This window comes from Cherax quadricarinatus, chromosome 62 (genome assembly GCF_038502225.1).
Source record: "Cherax quadricarinatus isolate ZL_2023a chromosome 62, ASM3850222v1, whole genome shotgun sequence".
Lineage (NCBI taxonomy): Eukaryota > Metazoa > Arthropoda > Malacostraca > Decapoda > Parastacidae > Cherax > Cherax quadricarinatus.
Genome location: NC_091353.1, coordinates 10,772,229 through 10,795,757, shown reverse-complemented (window position 1 = coordinate 10,795,757; position 23,529 = coordinate 10,772,229). Strand labels below are relative to the sequence as shown.

Genomic DNA, 23,529 nt, shown 5'->3' with positions numbered 1-23,529 from the left:
TCTGCATTTCCACAATATCTCGTACCTCTAAGGAAAAAACCTCTGCCACCCCCCATACCTTGCTATAGACAAGTGAATTTACCACCACTACCCTCTGATGTAAAGCTAAGTCCCTCGCACTTAAACCTCCTGGTCTACTTAAAACCTTACCCGTGACAGACTCCGAATTTACCCTTCTGCATGCCTGCTCTTCCGCCAAATACCATATCCCACATACCTTGATTCTGTCAACCACTGTCCATCCTAACCCCATCCCCAAGCCCCCCCCTATCCAATTACCGACCTCTAGTAACCTTGATTTCACCATATTAACTCTCATTCCGGTATTCATACCAAACATCTGAATCACTCTACCCACCCTCCTTAACTCCTCCTTACCCCTTAGCAAAACAGTAGTATCATCCACATACCCAACGATGCCTCCTTTGCACCCCCCTTCCATCTCCTGATTGTTCATCACCCTCTCAACAGACTCGTAAAAAGGATTCTGCACACATGCAAAGAGCAGCTGTGACATCGGACAGCCCTGCCTCAAACCTCTCTCCATTGGTACACTTTCACCCAACCTCCCATTGACCTGTACCCTCACCTCTGCCCCATCATACAGGGTGTTCACCCACCTCACTACCCCCTCCCGAAACCCCAACCTCTCTAAGCAAACCCCTAAGAAATCTCTGTCCACGCAATCATAAGCATTCACCCAATCTAAACCTAGTATTCCCCCTCCCATACATCTCTCTAGAAAATCCCTAATCAAACCATGTCCATCCCTCATCCTTCTTCCCGGAATTCCCAACTGTCCAACTGTCCCCTATGTAACACTAAACCCAACACTTTCCTCATTCTGTTGCCCAAAACCTTAGCAAAAATCTTGTAATCAGAGCACATTAACGTAATCGCACGGTAATCATTCAAAACTCGGCATTCCTTCTTTTTGGGCACTAAAACCGTGACACCCGTTCTTTGTGATTTCCCCATCCTCCCACTACTTAACATACAACTCAAAACCCCCACCAGACAATGCCGTACACTCCCCCAATGATACCTATAAAAATCGTTTGGTATTCCGTCTATGCCTGGGGTTTTACCCTGGCACATCCCAAAAACTGCCTCCTCCACCTCCTCTACATTAATACTACCCTCGATTCTGTCACTGTCCTGCTCACTTAATACCCTATTAAACCCTTCATCCCCAAACCGTCCCTCACCCACTCCCCTGTCAACCCTCCTCCACTTCTCCCTAAACCAAAAATCTGCATACAAACTAATATTTTCCGTGGTGGATAGGCCTTGACCCTCCTCAAAGCCACCCCCCCCCTGTACCTGCCTCAATATACGCCAAGGTGGTCTTCGCCTGCCGTTCCTTAAACCTCCTTAATACAAAACCCGATGGCCTATCCCCCCCTTAAAACATCCTCCAACCCTGCCCTAACTCGAATTGCCTCAAATTTTTCATTGTGAATTTCCGCCAACCTATTTTGCAAACGTTCCATGTCCTCACTCCGCCCCACCCGTTCCTCTGCATAACAGTCATTTAACTGACCCTCAAGATAATTTTGTAGGCCATAGCTCCACCTAGCCATCTCCTTACCCCGTACTTTAAAAAATTTCGCGATTTCAACTTTAGCCCTCATTTCCCACCAATCCAGCAAATCCATTTCCATATTCCTAGTCTCCCAAAAGGATTTCCACCAATCTTCAAACCCTGTAGGGTCACCCTCGTCCCTAAGTAGCCTCACATTTAATTTCCAGTATCCTGCATAAACTCTCACTATGCCATCTACCCTCAAATCTGCTATAACAGCACGATGATCAGAAAAACCCACATCGATAGTCCTCAACCTTTCCACACCTATGCCCTGCCTAACATAAATCCTATCTAACCGTGCCTCATATCCCCTACGAATAAAAGTGTGCTCCACTCCATATCCCCTACTTCCCACCACATCTACCACTCCAACATCTCGCAAAACATCCCGCAGAACCCCCAAAACACAACCCGCCCCCCTCGGAACCACATCACCATTCCTAATGACACAATTCCAATCCCCACCAATCACCGTAAAAGCAGGTAAACCTCTCAAGTGATATACCAGAACCTCGCGTACAAAATCCACCTTCACTCTAGCGTTACTAGTTGCTGGCATGTACACACCTACAAAACTAACCCTCCTGGCCCCCCAAAACCCATCCACCCTGACAACCCTCCCCCCCCCCTCCTCCCAACCCAGGATACGCAAAGGACTGGTCTCCTTTACCGCCACAGCCACACCTCCTTTCAACCTCAAAGCATTACATGTAAACAACCTATAACCTTTCAACAACAACTCACATCCTAACCTATGGTTATGTTCCTGCAAAAAACAGACATCAATACTAAATCTCCTCAAAACCCACTCTAACCATACCCTCTTGACCTCGGTTTTAAGACCGTTTACATTGAAAGTTACACACCTGAATTTTACAAGAATGGCGGCTTACCCCTGTGCCGCTGAGGCTTACTTGGTCCTCCTTTCATAGGTCTCGGTTCTTCTCGATCAATCCCTCGTTCCTGCCCTCCAACCCCTCCCTGTCCCTTCCCGCCTAGCTTCCCATTGCCCCCCCCTCCTCCCGGACTTGCCTTTGCTACCACAGCTGCCCACATCTTCTTCCCAGGCCTCTGCGCTGGTGTGAGGACTTCGTCCATGTCTGATGCCCCCGCTGATCTCTTGCGGGAGCTACCCTCTACACATATTTCTTCTGCAACCACATCTTCTTGATGGACCTCCACCACCACATTTCTCTCCTTTCGAACCTCACTCAAGTCTTCCTTACCCTGCTTCTGTTCATCCATCACCTTGTCATCACCTGACCTCACCTCACTTTCCACACCATGCTCCGACTCTTCCAAAAAATCCTTCAGCACAGCCTCCAAAATCCTGTCCTGAGCTGACTCTGCAGTACCTAACGGTCTGTCTGACAGCGATATTCCCTCCCCCCCCCGTTTCCACTGGTAGTGTAACACACGTCTCCAAAACCACCTCTGCCCTGTCGACCTCCTCACTCCATAGGCCTGTACCCCGGCTTTCCACTTCACCCGTCATAACGTCCGCGGCTTCTAATGGCGTATCCACAGAAGCTGTCTCCTGACGCCTAGGGCTCTGTCTCTTGGGGCATTGTGCCACCATGTGCTCATAAGAGTCACATAAACGGCACGTCTTCCTCTGCCCCGCATAGTGTACAAAAACCTGTGTTCTATGGTTATGCAATGTAACATATGATGGTATCGGCCTCCTCAGGGTCATTTTCAGTGTGAAGGATCCTTCCGGCATCCCCTCATAAGGGCCGTCCCTCCACATTCCCATGCTCGTCGAGTGTACAGTCCCATAACCACTGAACACATCTTGTAGGCTGTATGCTGTTGCCTCAAAAGGTACATTCCTTACCTTCACCCAAGTAAAATACTTAGATACATCATGCAAGCATACTTCCACTGCCGAATTGATACTCATCCGCCTTTCTTGAAATTCGTCGACGATGGTAGAGTAGAAGTCAGCCCTCATGAACTTCACGAAGACCCTTGACATACCATTCAGTGCCACACCATACAGCTCTTCATTGGGGATGCCATAACAGTCCCTGATAATGCTTGGCAGGAGAACGTTCATCGTGGCGTTGCTTAAAGATCCTCTAACCAGCTCAATGCAGACAGTATTTATGCGCCGGTACAGTCGGTCCGCCATCTTGGTGCTAATGCTATGTTTTCCTCACCAGGTGGCGTGCAAGAGAACCTGTAGAAGCGTCCTCTCTCCCCGCAGGTCGAGAGACGAATGGTTCTGTGTGATAGTTACACAGTGGGAACACCAGCATTGTGTTGCTACACTGTTCTATGTGATAGTTACACAGTGGGAACACCAGCATTGTGTTGCTACACTGTACTATGTGATAGTTACACAGTGGGAACACCAGCATTATGTTGCTACACTGTTCTGTGTGATAGTTACACAGTGGGAACACCAGCATTGTGTTGCTACACTGTTCTATATGAAAGTTACACAGTGGGAACACCAGCATTGTGTTGCTACACTGTTCTATATGATAGTTACACAGTGGGAACAACAGCATTGTGTTGCTATACTGTTCTATGTGATAGTTACACAGTGGGAACACCAGCATTGTGTTGATACACTGTTCTATGTGATAGTTACACAGTGGGAACACCAGCATTATGTTGCTACACTGTTCTGTGTGATAGTTACACAGTGGGATCACCAGCATTGTGTTGCTACACTGTTCTGTGTGATAGTTACACAGTGGGAACACCAGCATTATGTTGCTACACTGTTCTGTGTGATAGTTACACAGTGGGAACACCAGCATTATGTTGCTACACTGTTCTGTGTGATAGTTACACAGTCGGAACACCAGCATTGTGTTGCTACACTGTTCTATGTGATAGTTACACAGTGGGAACACCAGCATTGTGTTGCTACACTGTTCTGTGTGATAGTTACACAGTGGGAACACCAGCATTGTGTTGCTACACTGTTCTGTGTGATAGTTATACAGTGGGAACACCAGCATTGTGTTGCTACACTGTTCTATGTGATAGTTACACAGTGGGAACACCAGCATTGTGTTGCTACACTGTTCTATGTGATAGTTACACAGTGGGAACACCAGCATTGTGTTGCTACACTGTTCTATGTGATAGTTGCACAGTGGGAACACCAGCATTGTGTTGCTACACTGTTCTATGTGATAGTTACACAGTGGGAACACCAGCATTATGTTGCTACACTGTTCTGTGTGATAGTTACACAGTGGGAACACCAGCATTATGTTGCTACACTGTTCTGTGTGATAGTTACACAGTGGGAACACCAGCATTATGTTGCTACACTGTTCTGTGTGATAGTTACACAGTGGGAACACCAGCATTGTGTTGCTACACTGTTCTATGTGATAGTTACACAGTGGGAACACCAGCATTGTGTTGCTACACTGTTCTATGTGATAGTTACACAGTGGGAACACCAGCATTATGTTGCTACACTGTTCTGTGTGATAGTTACACAGTGGGAACACCAGCATTGTGTTGCTACACTGTTCTGTGTGATAGTTACACAGTGGGAACACCAGCATTGTGTTGCTACACTGTTCTGTGTGATAGTTACACAGTGGGAACACCAGCATTGTGTTGCTACACTGTTCTGTGTGATAGTTATACAGTGGGAACACCAGCATTGTGTTGCTACACTGTTCTATGTGATAGTTACACAGTGGGAACACCAGCATTGTGTTGCTACACTGTTCTATGTGATAGTTACACAGTGGGAACACCAGCATTGTGTTGCTACACTGTTCTATGTGATAGTTACACAGTGGGAACACCAGCATTGTGTTGCTACACTGTTCTGTGTGATAGTTACACAGTGGGAACACCAGCATTGTGTTGCTACACTGTTCTGTGTGATAGTTACACAGTGGGAACACCAGCATTGTGTTGCTACACTGTTTTGTGTGATAGTTACACAGTGGGAACACCAGCATTGTGTTGCTACACTGTTCTATGTGATAGTTACACAGTGGGAACACCAGCATTGTGTTGCTACACTGTTCTATGTGATAGTTACACAGTGGGAACACCAGCATTGTGTTGCTACACTGTTCTATGTGATAATTACACAGTGGGAACACCAGTATTGTGTTGCTACACTGTTCTATGTGATAGTTACACAGTGGGAACACCAGCATTGTGTTGCTACACTGTTCTATGTGATAGTTACACAGTGGGAACACCAGCATTGTGTTGCTACACTGTTCTATGTGATAGTTACACAGTGGGAACACCAGCATTGTGTTGCTACACTGTTCTATGTGATAGTTGCACAGTGGGAACACCAGCATTGTGTTGCTACACTGTTCTATGTGATAGTTACACAGCGGGAACACCAGCATTGTGATAGTTACACAGTGGGAACACCAGCATTATGTTGCTACACTGTTCTGTGTGATAGTTACACAGTGGGAACACCAGTTGGGTATCATTGAATATGCGTTGGGTAAATATTTTTGTTATAGGGTCTGGGTTTGAGACAGCTGATATTAGGATAACAGAGCAACACACTCCAGCTGTCTAGATAGATGATATAAGGATATCAGAGCAACACACTCCAGCTGTCTAGATAGCTGATATTAGGATATCAGAGCAATACACTCCAGCTGTCTAGATATCTGATATGAAGATAGCATAACATAAGAGTGAGCCTGATTGACAGGGGTAAAGTGCATATGTTAGATAGCATAACACTTCATGATAACCACGTCTGCTCAGCTGCCAGTTAGCGAATGGAGGACTACTTAACTGTTATGATGATAATGATATAAAATACTGTAACGCAGCACTACAGTACAACGGTATCATGGTACAGAAGACATCTTTCATACTTCACCACGTAACTTCTACCTGTGTCAGAAGAGTTGGGTTCCAGAGGGACCTGCCTTCTTCCACTAGTGGATCCCCTGCAACGTTTTCCAGAACTTCCATCTCACCTTCGACAGTGTTTAAGACTCCAGTCTCTTGCTTCAGCTTCGCATCGTTCCATATCAAGGAACTGAACTCTCCTCCAGGCTGAGGGACTGACCCCCCTCAAATACTACTGAATTACACCCCTGGGTACATTGGTGCTTATGATAAGTACTTACCTGGTGTTTTAATGACCTATGCAAACAATGATAATCCATAAGAGGGAGGCGCCACTTACCCAGGGAAGCGCCACTTACCCAGGGAAGCTCCACTTACCCAGGGAAGCGCCACTCACCCAGGGAAGCGCCACTTACCTGGACACTTGCGAGCCAACCATGGGAGTGTTGAGAGGTACCTGGCGAGTTCTGTACCTCATATAAGGGTCCACACTCAGGTACACAGCTGTCACCAACACATCTGTACAGGTGTACAATCTTAGTTTAATACTGGCTAACACCTGACCTCCTCAAAAACATATGGCACAGACACTATCTTTACTGTGGAATAAAGCCACGTTATTTACAGTTGTTGATTAAGACACATGTGTAACAGTCGGATATCTTTATTGTTGAAACGTTTCGCCTATACAGGCGAAACTTTCTCTTCGATAAATGTCATGAACTTCACATAAATGTCTTGCCACATCCTGTGGGTAACCCCAGGCCATTTTGACTATCATTACCATTGAAACAGTTACTGACGCTGTTACTGTCAACGTTTTTATTGCTAGACAAATGAACACAGATGCATCTAACGTGACATTTTATTGAGGCAACGTTTCGCTCTCCAGGAGCTTTGTCAAGCCATTACTAAACAATACATGGACACAGAGGGTATATATAGACATTAGAGTGAGGTATAAGGCACAATATACGTAGAAGTTGTAGTATATATACCCACTGTAATCTTGTTAGGTCATGAGGACATGAGAGAACATGTCAGTATTGAAGGTTAGATGTGAGTTAATAGCTTTTATTATCATTATTCTAATCATTATTGATAATATTGATTATTATTATTCTTAATAATTAATATTAATAATAAGTATTATTATTAATTATTATTATTATTTTAGATGTCACAGACCTACAAACGCATTTTTATCTAAAGATACACAAATATACACGCACAAACAAACAAATACACGCACATACAGTAACACACACACACACACACACACACACACACACACAAACTTACCACCATCTCCACAGGGGGGCAGTTCCTCATCCACCAGCTGGAAGTCTTCCACAGTTGGTTCACCCACAGGTCTCCTCTTCAGCACCCACACCTTGGCCACCACCATACTGCAGGCTCGAACACCTGTAACACAACAGCTGCTCACACCACACTTGTAACATAACTGGTCACACCACACCAATAACGCATACCAGCTGGCTACAACACACCTGTGGAAAATACTGTATATATTTTCCAGAAATATACAGTAGTTATTAAATGTAAATAGATGGCCATACTGTATTTAAAATTTATGTAATCGAAAACGGGAAGCTGCGCCTGCGCAGGAAGGACTAGCCATCTTGGTTTTGAATTGTGTACAACATTGGTGAATGGGGAAGAATTTTTCGTGCTCTAGAGGTTAAAATTGTGCTGACACCTCTCAAATAGGAGGCGAAATTGGTGGATATGCATTCCTGCATAACTTGAGATGTCAGACGACTGGACAAGACAGCTCCAGGAACCTCAGATAAGCTCTCTAGATTTGTGTATAATTCTGGCCAGTGTTTTCATAAATTTAGTTAGTGAGGTTTTTCTGAGCATGATACAACTTAATATCCAGTCAAATTGGTGAGTGATATTAAGATATATTTTCCTTCTGTTATGTAATTGTGAATTTATATATAATCATTTTTTAATATACACTCCACAAATTTATATATTTACCAGAATTCCTGATTTTTTTTATTATTATCACACTGGCCGATTCCCACCAAGGTAGGGTGGCCCACCAAGGTAGGGTGGCCCACCAAGGTAGGGTGGTCCACCAAGGCAGGGTGGTCCACCAAGGTAGGGTGGCCCACCAAGGTAGGGTGGCTCACCAAGGTTGGGTGGCCCACCAAGGTAGGGTGGTCCACCAAGGCAGGGTGGCCCACCAAGGCAGGGTGGTCCACCAAGGCAGGGTGGCCCACCAAGGCAGGGTGGTCCACCAAGGCAGGGTGGTCCACCAAGGCAGGGTGGCCCACCAAGGCAGGGTGGTCCACCAAGGCAGGGTGGCCCACCAAGGCAGGGTGGTCCACCAAGGCAGGGTGGCCCACCAAGGCAGGGTGGTCCACCAAGGCAGGGTGGTCCACCAAGGCAGGGTGGCCCACCAAGGCAGGGTGGCCCACCAAGGCAGGGTGGTCCACCAAGGCAGGGTGGTCCACCAAGGCAGGGTGGCCCACCAAGGAAGGGTGGTCCACCAAGGCAGGGTGGCCCACCAAGGCAGGGTGGCCCACCAAGGCAGGGTGGTCCACCAAGGCAGGGTGGTCCACCAAGGCAGGGTGGCCCACCAAGGCAGGGTGGTCCACCAAGGCAGGGTGGCCCACCAAGGCAGGGTGGTCCACCAAGGCAGGGTGGTCCACCAAGGCAGGGTGGCCCACCAAGGCAGGGTGGTCCACCAAGGCAGGGTGGCCCACCAAGGCAGGGTGGTCCACCAAGGCAGGGTGGCCCACCAAGGCAGGGTGGTCCACCAAGGCAGGGTGGTCCACCAAGGCAGGGTGGCCCACCAAGGCAGGGTGGCCCACCAAGGCAGGGTGGTCCACCAAGGCAGGGTGGTCCACCAAGGCAGGGTGGCCCACCAAGGCAGGGTGGTCCACCAAGGCAGGGTGGCCCACCAAGGCAAGGTGGTCCACCAAGGCAGGGTGGTCCACCAAGGCAGGGTGGCCCACCAAGGCAGGGTGGTCCACCAAGGCAGGGTGGCCCACCAAGGCAGGGTGGTCCACCAAGGCAGGGTGGCCCACCAAGGCAGGGTGGTCCACCAAGGCAGGGTGGTCCACCAAGGCAGGGTGGCCCACCAAGGCAGGGTGGCCCACCAAGGCAGGGTGGTCCACCAAGGCAGGGTGGTCCACCAAGGCAGGGTGGCCCACCAAGGCAGGGTGGTCCACCAAGGCAGGGTGGCCCACCAAGGCAGGGTGGCCCACCAAGGCAGGGTGGTCCACCAAGGCAGGGTGGTCCACCAAGGCAGGGTGGTCCACCAAGGCAGGGTGGCCCACCAAGGCAGGGTGGCCTACCAAGGCAGGGTGGCCCACCAAGGCAGGGTGGCCCACCAAGGCAGGGTGGTCCACCAAGGCAGGGTGGTCCACCAAGGCAGGGTGGTCCACCAAGGCAGGGTGGCCCACCAAGGCAGGGTGGCCTACCAAGGCAGGGTGGCCCACCAAGGCAGGGTGGCCCACCAAGGCAGGGTGGTCCACCAAGGCAGGGTGGTCCACCAAGGCAGGGTGGTCCACCAAGGCAGGGTGGCCCACCAAGGCAGGGTGGCCCACCAAGGCAGGGTGGCCCCACCAAGGCAGGGTGGCCCACCAAGGCAGGGTGGCCCACCAAGGCAGGGTGGCTCACCAAGGCAGGGTGGCCCACCAAGGCAGGGTGGCCCACCAAGGCAGGGTGGCCCACCAAGGCAGGGTGGCCCACCAAGGCAGGGTGGCCCACCAAGGCAGGGTGGTCCACCAAGGCAGGGTGGTCCACCAAGGCAGGGTGGCCCACCAAGGCAGGGTGGCCCACCAAGGCAGGGTGGTCCACCAAGGCAGGGTGGTCCACCAAGGCAGGGTGGCCCACCAAGGCAGGGTGGCCCACCAAGGCAGGGTGGCCCACCAAGGCAGGGTGGTCCACCAAGGCAGGGTGGTCCACCAAGGCAGGGTGGTCCACCAAGGCAGGGTGGCCCACCAAGGCAGGGTGTCCCACCAAGGCAGGGTGGCCCACCAAGGCAGGGTGGCCCACCAAGGCAGGGTGGTCCACCAAGGCAGGGTGGTCCACCAAGGCAGGGTGGTCCACCAAGGCAGGGTGGCCCACCAAGGCAGGGTGGCCCACCAAGGCAGGGTGGCCCACCAAGGCAGGGTGGCCCACCAAGGCAGGGTGGCTCACCAAGGCAGGGTGGCCCACCAAGGCAGGGTGGCCCACCAAGGCAGGGTGGCCCACCAAGGCAGGGTGGCCCACCAAGGCAGGGTGGCCCACCAAGGCAGGGTGGCCCACCATGGCAGGGTGGCCCACCAAGGCAGGGTGGTCCACCAAGGCAGGGTGGTCCACCAAGGCAGGGTGGCCCACCAAGGCAGGGTGGCCCACCAAGGCAGGGTGGTCCACCAAGGCAGGGTGGTCCACCAAGGCAGGGTGGCCCACCAAGGCAGGGTGGCCCACCAAGGCAGGGTGGCCCACCAAGGCAGGGTGGTCCACCAAGGCAGGGTGGTCCACCAAGGCAGGGTGGTCCACCAAGGCAGGGTGGCCCACCAAGGCAGGGTGTCCCACCAAGGCAGGGTGGCCCACCAAGGCAGGGTGGCCCACCAAGGCAGGGTGGTCCACCAAGGCAGGGTGGTCCACCAAGGCAGGGTGGTCCACCAAGGCAGGGTGGCCCACCAAGGCAGGGTGGCCCACCAAGGCAGGGTGGCCCACCAAGGCAGGGTGGCCCACCAAGGCAGGGTGGCTCACCAAGGCAGGGTGGCCCACCAAGGCAGGGTGGCCCACCAAGGCAGGGTGGCCCACCAAGGCAGGGTGGCCCACCAAGGCAGGGTGGCCCACCAAGGCAGGGTGGCCCACCAAGGCAGGGTGGCCCACCAAGGCAGGGTGGCCCACCAAGGCAGGGTGGCCCACCAAGGCAGGGTGGCCCACCAAGGCAGGGTGGCCCACCAAGGCAGGGTGGCCCGAAAAAGAAAAACTTTCACCATCATTCACTCCATCACTGTCTTGCCAGAAGGGTGCTTTACACTACAGTTTTTAAACTGCAACATTAACACCCCTCCTTCAGAGTGCAGGCACTGTACTTCCCATCTCCAGGACTCAAGTCCGGCCTGTCGGTTTCCCTGAACCCCTTCATAAATGTTACTTTGCTCACACTCCAACAGCATGTCAAGTATTAAAAACCATTTGTCTCCATTCACTCCTATCAAACACGCTCACGCATGCCTGCTGGAAGTCCAAGCCCCTCGCACACAAAACCTCCTTTACCCCCTCCCTCCAACCTTTCCTAGGCCGACCCCTACCCCGCCTTCCTTCCACTACAGACTGATACACTCTTGAAGTCACTCTGTTTCTCTCCATTCTCTCTACATGTCCGAACCACCTCAACAACCCTTCCTCAGCCCTCTGGACAACAGTTTTGGCAATCCCGCACCTCCTCCTAACTTCCAAACTACGAATTCTCTGCATTATATTCACACCACACATTGCCCTCAGACATGACATCTCCACTGCCTCCAGCCTTCTCCTCGCTGCAACATTCATCACCCATGCTTCACACCCATATAAGAGCGTTGGTAAAACTATACTCTCATACATTCCCCTCTTTGCCTCCAAGGACAAAGTTCTTTGTCTCCACAGACTCCTAAGTGCACCACTCACCCTTTTCCCCTCATCAATTCTATGATTCACCTCATCTTTCACAGACCCATCCGCTGACACGTCCACTCCCAAATATCTGAATACATTCACCTCCTCCATACTCTCTCCCTCCAATCTGATATCCAATCTTTCATCACCTAATCTTTTTATCCTCATAACCTTACTCTTTCCTGTATTCACTTTTAATTTTCTTCTTTTGCACACCCTACCAAATTCATCCACCAATCTCTGCAACTTCTCTTCAGAATCTCCCAAGAGCACAGTGTCATCAGCAAAGAGCAACTGTGACAACTCCCACTTTATGTGTGATTCTTTATCTTTTAACTCCACGCCTCTTGCCAAGACCCTCGCATTTACTTCTCTTACAACCCCATCTATAAATATATTAAACAACCACGGTGACATCACACATCCTTGTCTAAGGCCTACTTTTACTGGGAAATAATTTCCCTCTTTCCTACATACTCTAACTTGAGCTTCACTATCCTCGTAAAAACTCTTCACTGCTTTCAGTAACCTACCTCCTACACCATACACCTGCAACATCTGCCACATTGCCCACCTATCCACCCTGTCATACGCCTTTTCCAAATCCATAAATGCCACAAAGACCTCTTTAGCCTTATCTAAATACTGTTCACTTATATGTTTCACTGTAAACACCTGGTCCACACACCCCCTACCTTTCCTAAAGCCTCCTTGTTCATCTGCTATCCTATTCTCCGTCTTACTCTTAATTCTTTCAATAATAACTCTACCATACACTTTACCAGGTATACTCAACAGACTTATCCCCTATAATTTTTGCACTCTCTTTTGTCCCCTTTGCCTTTATACAAAGGAACTATGCATGCTCTCTGCCAATCCCTAGGTACCTTACCCTCTTCCATACATTTATTAAATAATTGCACCAACCTCTCCAAAACTATATCCCCATCTGCTTTTAACATTTCTATCTTTATCCCGTCAATCCTGGCTGCCTTACCCGCTTTCATTTTACCTACTGCCTCACGAACTTCCCCCACACTCACAACTGCTCTTCCTCACTCCTACAAGATGTTATTCCTCCTTGCCCTATACACGAAATCACAGCTTCCCTATCTTCATCAACATTTAACAATTCCTCAAAATATTCCCTCCATCTTCCCAATACCTCTAACTCTCCATTTAATAACTCTCCTCTCCTATTTTTAACTGATAAATCCATTTGTTCTCTAGGCTTCCTTAACTTGTTAATCTCACTCCAAAACTTTTTCTTATTTTCAACAAAATTTGTTGATAACATCTCACCCACTCTCTCATTTGCTCTCTTTTTACATTGCTTCATCACTCTCTTAACCTCTCTCTTTTTCTCCATATACTCTTCCCTCCTTACATCACTTCTACTTTGTAAAAACTTCTCATATGCTATCTTTTTCTCCCTTACTACTCTCTTTACATCATCATTCCACCAATCGCTCCTCTTCCCTCCCTCACCCACTTTCCTGTAACCACAAACTTCTGCTTAACACTCTAACACTACATTTTTAAACCTACCCCATCTCTTCGACCCCATTGCCTATGCTCTCATTAGCCCATCTATCCTCCAATAGCTGTTTATATCTTACCCTAACTGCCTCCTCTTTTAGTTTATATACCTTCACCTCTCTCTTCCCTGATGCTTCTATTCTCCTTGTATCCCATCTACCTTTTACTCTCAGTGTAGCTACAACTAGAAAGTGATCTGATATATCTGTGGCCCCTCTATAAACATGTACATCCTGAAGTCTACTCAACAGTCTTTTATCTACCAATACATAATCCAACAAACTACTGTCATTTCGCCCTACATCATATCTTGTATACTTACTTATCCTCTTTTTCTTAAAATATGTATTACCTATAACTAAACCCCTTTCTATACAAAGTTCAATCAAAGGGCTCCCATTATCATTTACATCTGGCACCCCAAACTTACCTACCACACCCTCTCTAAAAGTTTCTCCTACTTTAGCATTCAGGTCCCCTACCACAATTACTCTCTCACTTGGTTCAAAGGCTCCTATACATTCACTTAACATCTCCCAAAATCTCTCTCTCTCCTCTACATTCCTCTCTTCTCCAGGTGCATACACGCTTATTATGACCCACTTTTCGCATCCAACCTTTACTTTAATCCACATAATTCTTGAATTTGCACATTCATATTCTCTTTTCTCCTTCCATAACTGATCCTTCAACATTACTGCTACCCCTTCCTTTGCTCTAACTCTCTCAGATACTCCAGATTTAATCCCATTTATTTCCCCCCACCGAAACTCCCCTACCCCCTTCAGCTTTGTTTCGCTTAGGGCCAGGACATCCACCTTCTTTTCATTCATAACATCAGCAATCATCTGTTTCTTGTCATCCGCACTACATCCACGCACATTCAAGCATCCCAATTTTATAAAGTTTTTCTTCTCTTTTTTAGTAAAATGTCTACAGGAGAAGGGGTTACTAGCCCATTGCTCCCGGCATTTTAGTCGCCTCATACGACACGCATGGCTTACGGAGGAAAGATTCTTTTCCACTTCCCCATGGACAATAGAAGAAATAAAGAAGAACAAGAGCTATTTAGAAAAAGGAGAAAAATCTAGATGTATGTATATATATATGCATGTGCGTGTCTGTGAAGTGTGACCAAAGTGTAAGTAGGAGTAGCAAGATATCCCTGTTATCTAGCGTGTTTATGAGACAGAAAAAGAAACCAGCAATCCTACCATCATGCAAAACAGTTACAGGTTTCTGTTTCACAGTCATCTGGCAGAACGATAGTACTTCCCTGGGTAGTTGCTGTCTACCAACCTACTACCTATAAATTCCTGATGTATAATTCATTTAATTAATAGGTCCAGAGCAACTTGTGGATATGACAGTGGTAGGTATCGAAGGGGGACATTTTTGCGACCTAGGTGTCCCAAATTCCTACTTGTCTAACTGATAAATAATAATTATCTATGTTCATTTACTGTTATGTACATAATTATACATACAGATAAATGCAATTTTCTACAACACCAATAATGTGTACCAGCTGGCTACAACACCCCAATAACGCATGCCAGCTGGCTACAACGCACCAATAACGCATGCCAGCTGGCTGCAACACACCAATAACGCATATCAGCTGACTACAACACACCAATAACGCATATCAGCTGGCTACACCATACCAGTATCGTATGCCAGTGTCATGTGGGTTCGATAACGTGGATGGGGTAAAAACACTCACATAGGCTGGTTAGTATGTATAATTATAACGGAAAGTATGGGAAGCGCCATCAGCCGCCCTGCCTCTCTCTGCTCTCTATCTCAGACTGACCCACCAGTGCCTAGGGGTGAGCGGTGTTGAAAAACATGCTATGGTCAGCAGCAACGTGAATAACAGTCAGTGATTCACACAGACGGTTGGTAGTGAGTCATCTACTGGTTACTGGTAACTGGTACTACTGAGACCTCGGCGACGCTAACGTACATACAGCTAATACAAACTAGAGACGGCAGGCGTACGGCTTGGGCTGATTCTATACAATGTCAAAGTACACAACAATTACACATTATAACATAAGGAGAATATTGGAATGGAAGCTTACGTAATTGACTATAATGAAACTTACTGTAATGAAACTGTAATGCATTATAAGGTATAATATAGCACAACTCATTGAATGAAACTCAACATTGGGATTACACAATAGAAGTGATAAAAAAAAAATTTGATCGATAGATCTGTATTCATGTGATCTACAGATTCTGAGGAAGAAATATATACAAAGAAAGAAGTGTTTAACAGAAAGGCAGATTCGGTGCACTCAAATCTAGACTGTTAACTCTCAGAATTCGGAGAGAACATGAACACAAAAAAAAAATTCTTGAATACTGATAAGTTGATACTGTAATTATTCATCTATACAAGTTCTTTACATTTAACCCCAACTCTGCTAGGGTGAGATTGACATATGCAGAATGGGTGTCATCTCTGGGAGGGTCAAACTCTGTTGCACTGGCTAACTCATGCTGTATTTGAGGCAAATCTGAATTGGTAGTTACAAATGATACTTGAGGATTTCTCAATACCTGTCGTGTACGTAGGGAAAAACAACATTCATCGTCTGACTGAGTATCAGAGGTAGAGTACAGGATCAGGAGGATTGTCAGTCTGTCACATTAGTCTGGGTTGGAACATCATTATCATTACATACTAACTTCATATGATCTAAATGCGATTCTTTATACTGACCAGTACTAATTTCTCTAACCTTATACTTATTGCCAGTGATATGTTCAACTACTCGATAAGGACCAACAAACTTTGATCAAGCTTAGGCATTGCAGACGTTTTGTTAAAGTTAGTCAGCATAACTCTCGAACCTACTTTGATTTTGGACGTCTTTGCTCGAGTGTTTGTGACTCTTGTAAATTCTGCTGTTGATTTATGAAGTGTTTCACGGATTGTTCTAAAGACGCTTTGAGCTAAGCTGGTACGAGTTGCTATGAAATCATCAGGGTTGTAATTTGGTTTCGGGTTAGAATATAGCAACTCATAAGGCAAACGTTTATCTACACCGTACAATGCATAATGTGGAGTGTCACCTATGGAAACATTTTAAGCAGAATTTATGGCACACTGAACATCAGGTATCACTTCATCCCAAGTTTCACTGTTGGGATTGATAGTGGCTCTCAAGACATCAAGTACTTTCTTATTGGTTCGTTCTGCTAACCCATTGCTGGCAGGATGATGAGGAACAATGGTGGATTTAGAGATCTTGTACAAGGTACACATATTTTCATGAATCTCTTTATAGAATTCACCTCCATTATCTGTTACTAGGGACTTAGGGGTGGTATGCCTGCAGATAATGCGTTCTTTAAACGCTTTAGCTACTGTCTCGGCAGTCTTATCTGCAATGAGAACTAACTCACAATATCTGGTAAAATGGTCTACCATAACACATAGATGTTTGTTACCCTGAGGGATCATTGGAAATTAGTTAACAAATCTAGTGCAACTCTTTCCCACGGTTCGCTAGTAGTTGGATACACTTGGATTGGATTAGTACCATTAGCATTACCTTTATGTTGCATGCAGACACTACATTTCTTAACATACTCAGAAATATCAGTTGCCATACGAGGCCAAAAGTATTTCAATCTGGCTTGTTTTACTGAACGATCCATACCAGGGTGTGCAACACCTGGTACATCGTGAACTAGCTGTAAGGCTACATTCACTAGTGACTGTGGAATTACTAACTGGTAAACTCTTCTGCTAGGAGTACCCAGATCGGCTGTTCGATACAGTAATTCTTGGTTCATGACAAAGTCACTGATGGGTGCTGGTGGCTTCACAGTCAGAATAAGATCTTTCTGGAGCAGGAATCGAATCACACCAGACCACATGGGATCTGTTCGTTCTTATTGGAGGAATGAACAAACTCGGTGGAGTGGATGACTCTTCTCGGTTGAAAAAAATAGTGCTATAACACGCAATATGAGCAAGGGAGAAACTATCCCTCACTGTAAGCACAGGGGAAAAGAAATGAACACGGGGGTAAAAACACTCACGTATGCTGGTTAGTACATATAATATATAACGGAAAGTGTGGGAAGCACCATCAGCCGACCTGCCTCTCTCTGCTCTCTATCTCAGACTGACTCACCAGTGCCTAGGGGTGAGCGGTGTTCAAAAACATGCTATGGTCAGCAGCAACGTGAATAACAGTCAGTGATTCACACAGACGGTTGGTAGAGAGTCATCTACTGGTTACTGGTAACTGGTACTACTGAGACCAGTGGGTATAGCCACACTTGTAACATTGATTAGCTAATTCTCTTAACAGGCTTAGGAAACAAGGTAAACCCGTAAGTTACATAGCAGGTCGTGTTAGGGAGACCAGCAGTGCATAGTGTGATCTAGACTAAACTTGTCTTGTAGAGGTCACATAAAGAATGGCAAGAAGAGAAAAGGCGAAGGACACGGGTAGGATAGAGGAATAGGAAAGAAGAAGCACTGCAGGAGACCTACTGGCAAGGTGGTCTGACCACTTAGTTACACAAGACATCAACTGGTTCATACCAGGGAGGTTCTCAACTCCTCCTCGTCTCCCTCGTATGTCCAATCTATTACAGAGTAAGTTTATTCTGGTACAGGTACACATAAATACAGATACATAAATTATGATACATAGCAGCATATGTGTTTAGAAAGACAAGTAATCTAATAAATACATCTTAACGTTTGCTCCCCAGTCCCTCTACACCAATTTTTGGGTATCAGTTACCGAGGTTTATACCAGTATATATGTAAATTACCGAGGTTTATACCAGTTTATATGTAAATTCCCGAGGTTTATACCAGTACATATGTAAATTACAGAGATTTATACCAGTATATATGTAAATTTACAAGGTTTATACCAGTATATATGTAAATTACCAAGGTTTATACCAGTATATATGTAAATTACCAAGGTGTATACCAGTATATATGTAAATTACCAAGGTTTATACCAGTATATATGAAAATAACCAAGGCTTATACCAGTATATATGTAAATTACCAAGGTTTATACCAGTATATATATATATAATATATATATATATATATATATATATATATATATATATAAATTACCAAGGTTTATACCAGTATATATGTAAATTACCAAGGTTTATACCAGTATATATACAAATTACCAAGGTTTATACCAGTATATATATAAATTACCGAGGTTTATACCAGTATATATGTAAATTACCAAGGTTTATACAAGTATATATGTAAATTACCGAGGTTTATACCAGTATATATGTAAATTACAAAGGTTTATACTAGTATATATGTAAATTACCGAGGTTTATACCAGTATATATGTAAATTACAAAGGTTTATACTAGTATATATGTAAATTACCGAGGTTTATACTAGTATATATGTAAATTATCGAGGTTTATACCAGTATATATGTAAATTACCGAGGTTTATACCAGTATATATGTAAATTACCAAGGTTTATACCAGTATATGTAAATTACCAAGGTTTATACCAGTATATATGTAAATTACCAAGGTTTATACCAGTATATATGTAAATTACCAAGGTTTATACTAGTATATATGTAAATTACCGAGGTTTATACCAGTATATATGTAAATTACCAAGGTTTATACCAGAATATGTGTAAATTACCGAGGTTTATACCAGTATATATGTATAAATTACCAAGGTTTATACCAGTATATATGTAAATTACCAAGGTTTATACCAGTATATAAGTAAATTACCAAAGTTTATACCAGTATATATGTTAATTACCAAGGTTTATATCAGTATATATGTAAATTACCAATGTTTATACCAGTGTATATATATATATATATATGTTTCAAAACAACCACTCTGAATGAATAGAGAAATTCCAAGCGCTTTCGTGACTACTCACATTATCAAGGAACTATGAAAGTAAAGCATCCAGGGAAGCTATATAAGGGGTCTGGCCATCACCTCACTATCAGATCCCACAACGGTTAAACACCTGACGCGCGCCGACCCAACTTGGATAAGTCCTTTGCACAACTCACCCACAAACTATTCTACCCAAGAAAATTTAAAAATTATTATTTGTCCAGTGTATTATTAAATTCTTCCCAAATTCTATTAATTATAAATGGATCTAATTTATATAAACCAAAGGAAATATTCATATTATTGTCAAAACTGCTTTTTATGAAACAAGATTCAATTATATTCCTGTCGACCATGGACTTGCTTGATACTACTTTCTCAATTTTTTGAAAATCAATTGGATGGTTAAAATCTCTTGCATGAATAAATAGAGCATTGGAATCTTGTCCAGTTCTAATGCTATATTTATGTTGTTTTAATCTTAGTTCGAGATTTTTACCAGTTTGACCGTAATAAACTTTATCGCAAATTTTACAAGGAATCTTATAGACACATCCATCAGCATTTTGGGGGGAATTCTTTATCAAAAGTTTTTTTTACTGTATCAAGATTTTTGAATACAACTTTAATGTTAAAAGTCTTAAGAAGAGAAGGCATATCAACCAAGTTTTCATGGTAAGGGAGAACCAACATATTTTTAGTTGAATAAGGCTGGTTGTCCCTTTTTGGATTGTAAAAAGTATTTCTAGCAACTTTAAAAGATTTATCAATTACATTTCTTGGGTATTTTAAATCATTACCTATTTCATAAATTTTGGATATTTCCTCATCTATGAACTCAGGACTACAAATTCGTAAAGCTCTCAGAAACATTGATGAGAAAACAGACAGTTTGACTCTATCTTGATGTGAGGAATAATAGTGGACATAGGAACAGTTATTAGTAGGTTTTCTGTAAATTTTAAATTTGAATTCATTATTACCCTTAATAATTAAAACATATAGAAAAGGCAATGAGTTATTTTCTTCAAACTCAACAGTAAAGTTTATAGAATGGGCTAAGCTATTTAATTTTCCAAGGAAATGGTGTATATCTACATTTTTGGGCATAAGACACAAAATATTATCAACATATCTGAACCATTTAGCTCTGTTAGGGAGGATTGTGTTAAGCAACCTTGTTTCAAAAAATTCCATGTATAGGTTACTAAGAACAGGTGAAAGAGGATTTCCCATTGCCATACCAAACTTCTGAGTGTAAAATTTATCATTAAATACAAATTTTGCATCAACAATGCAAAGTTTAATTATAATTAATAGAATTTGGGAAGAATTTAATAATACACTGGACAAACAATTTTTAAATTTTCTTGGGTAGAATAGTTTGTGGGTGAGTTGTGCAAAGGACCTATCCAAGTTGGGTCGGCGCGCGTCAGGTGTTTAACCGTTGTGGGATCTGATAGTGAGGTGCTGGCCAGACCCCTTATATAGCTTCCTTGTATGTTTTACTTTCATAGTTCCTTGATAATGTGAGTAGTCACGAAAGCGCTTGGAATTTCTCTATTTTTTCAGAGTGGTTGTTTTGCATATTCCGAAATCACCTGTTTACTGTGATCTTATTGCATATATATATATATATAAATATATATATATATATATATATATATATATATATATATATATATATATATATAAATTACCAAGGTTTATACCAGTAAATATGTAAATTACCAAGGTTTATACCAGTATATATGTAATTTACCAAGGTTTATACCAGTATATATGTAAATTACCAAGGTTTATACCAGTATATATGTAAATTACCAAGGATTATACCACAATATATGTAAATTACCAAGGTTTATACCAGTATATATGTAAATTACCAAGGTTTATACTAGTATATATGTAAATTACCAAGGTTTATACCAGTATATATGTAAATAACCAAGGTTTATACCAGTATATGTAAATAACCAAGGTTTATACCAGTATATATGTAAATAACCAAGGTTTATACCAGTATATGTAAATAACCAAGGTTTATACCAGTATATATGTAAATAACCAAGGTTTATACCAGTAAATATGTAAATTATCCACCGGGGTAACCCCAGACAAGTCAAAGTGACTTAGTTCCTCTGGTGTCTTTGTAATGTTATTTACAAATTAAAAGTTAAAACAAGTAAGTCCACTGTGTTGCAATACAAGGAGACGTACAAGGAATAATGTTAACTGTGTTATTTAAATTAACAATGAAGAGAGGATCAGATCACAGTACTAGGTACATGTATGTTACAGTACTAGGTACATGTATGTTACAGTACTAGGTACATGTATGTTACAGTACAAGGTACATATTACAGTACTAGGTACATGTGTTACAGTACTAGGTACATGTTTCAGTACTAGGTACATGTATGTTACAGTACTAGGTATACATGTATGTTACAGTACTAAGTACATATTACAGTACTAGGTACATGTGTTACAGTACTAGGTACATGTATGTTACAGTACTAGGTACATGTATGTTACAGTACTAAGTACATATTACAGTACTAGGTACATGTGTTACAGTACTAGGTACATGTATGTTACAGTACTAGGTACATGTATGTTACAGTACTAGGTACATGTATGTTACAGTACTACGTACATGTATGTTACAGTACTAGATACATGTATGTTACAGTACTAGGTACATGTATGTTACAGTACTAGGTACATGTATGTTACATTTCTCGGTACATGTGTGTTACAGTACTAGGTACATGTATGTTACAGTTCTCGGTACATGTATGTTACAGTACTAAGTACATATTACAGTACTAGGTACATGTACTCACCTAGTTGTACTCACCTAGTTGAGGTTGCGGGGGTCGAGTCCGAGCTCCTGGCCCCGCCTCTTCACTGATCGCTACTAGGTCACTCTCCCTGAGCCGTGAGCTTTATCATACCTCTGCTTAAAGCTATGTATGGATCCTGCCTCCACTACATCGCTTCCCAAACTATTCCACTTACTGACTACTCTGTGGCTGAAGAAATACTTCCTAACATCCCTGTGATTCATCTGTGTCTTCAGCTTCCAACTGTGTCCCCTTGTTACTGTGTCCAATCTCTGGAACATCCTGTCTTTGTCCACCTTGTCAATTCCTCTCATTATTTTGTATGTCGTTATCATGTCCCCCCTATCTCTCCTGTCCTCCAGTGTCGTCAGGTTGATTTCCCTTAACCTCTCCTCGTAGGACATACCTCTTAGCTCTGGGACTAGTCTTGTTGCAAACCTTTGCACTTTCTCTAGTTTCTTCACGTGCTTGGCTAGGTGTGGGTTCCAAACTGGTGCCGCATACTCCAATATGGGCCTAACATACACGGTGTACAGGGTCCTGAATGATTCCTTATTAAGATGTCGGAATGCTGTTCTGAGGTTTGCTAGGCGCCCATATGCTGCAGCAGTTATTTGGTTGATGTGCGCTTCAGGAGATGTGCCTGGTGTTATACTCACCCCAAGATCTTTTTCCTTGAGTGAGGTTTGTAGTCTCTGACCCCCTAGACTGTACTCCGTCTGCGGTCTTCTTTTCCCTTCCCCAATCTTCATGACTTTGCACTTGGTGGGATTGAACTCCAGGAGCCAATTGCTGGACCAGGTCTGCAGCCTGTTCAGATCCCTTTGTAGTTCTGCCTGGTCTTCGATCGAGTGAATTCTTCTCATCAACTTCACGTCATCTGCAAACAGGGACACCTCATGTGTTACAGTACTAGGTACATGTATGTTACAGTACTAGGTACATGTAAGTTACAGTTCTCGGTACATGTGTGTTACAGTACTAGGTACATGTATGTTACAGTTCTCGGTACATGTGTGTTACAGTACTAGGTACATGTATATTACAGTATTAGGTATATGTGTGTTACAGTACTATGTACATGTATGTTACAGTATTAGGTATATGTGTGTTACAGTACTAGGTACATGTATGTTACAGTACTAAGTACATGTATGTTGCAGTACTAGTTACATGCATGTTACAATACTAGGTACAT

At 44.2% G+C, this 23,529-nt stretch overlaps 1 protein-coding gene across 2 annotated transcripts in view; it reads right to left on the bottom strand.

Moving 5' to 3' along the window:
- LOC128687291 (prostaglandin reductase 1) overlaps positions 1 to 23,529 on the bottom strand; it is a 67,989-nt gene that overhangs the window by 15,583 nt on the left and 28,877 nt on the right. Inside the window, exons 2-3 of one of the 2 annotated variants that reach the window (XM_070098430.1) lie at positions 7,709 to 7,831; positions 6,823 to 6,925 (exon numbers count right to left, since the gene is read on the bottom strand). In XM_070098430.1, coding sequence (XP_069954531.1) covers positions 6,823 to 6,925; positions 7,709 to 7,814 — 209 coding nt within the window. In that variant the 5' untranslated portion in view covers positions 7,815 to 7,831. Of the gene's footprint in view, positions 1 to 6,822; positions 6,926 to 7,708; positions 7,918 to 23,529 lie in introns of both variants that reach the window. The other variant, XM_070098431.1, reaches the window with a different exon arrangement.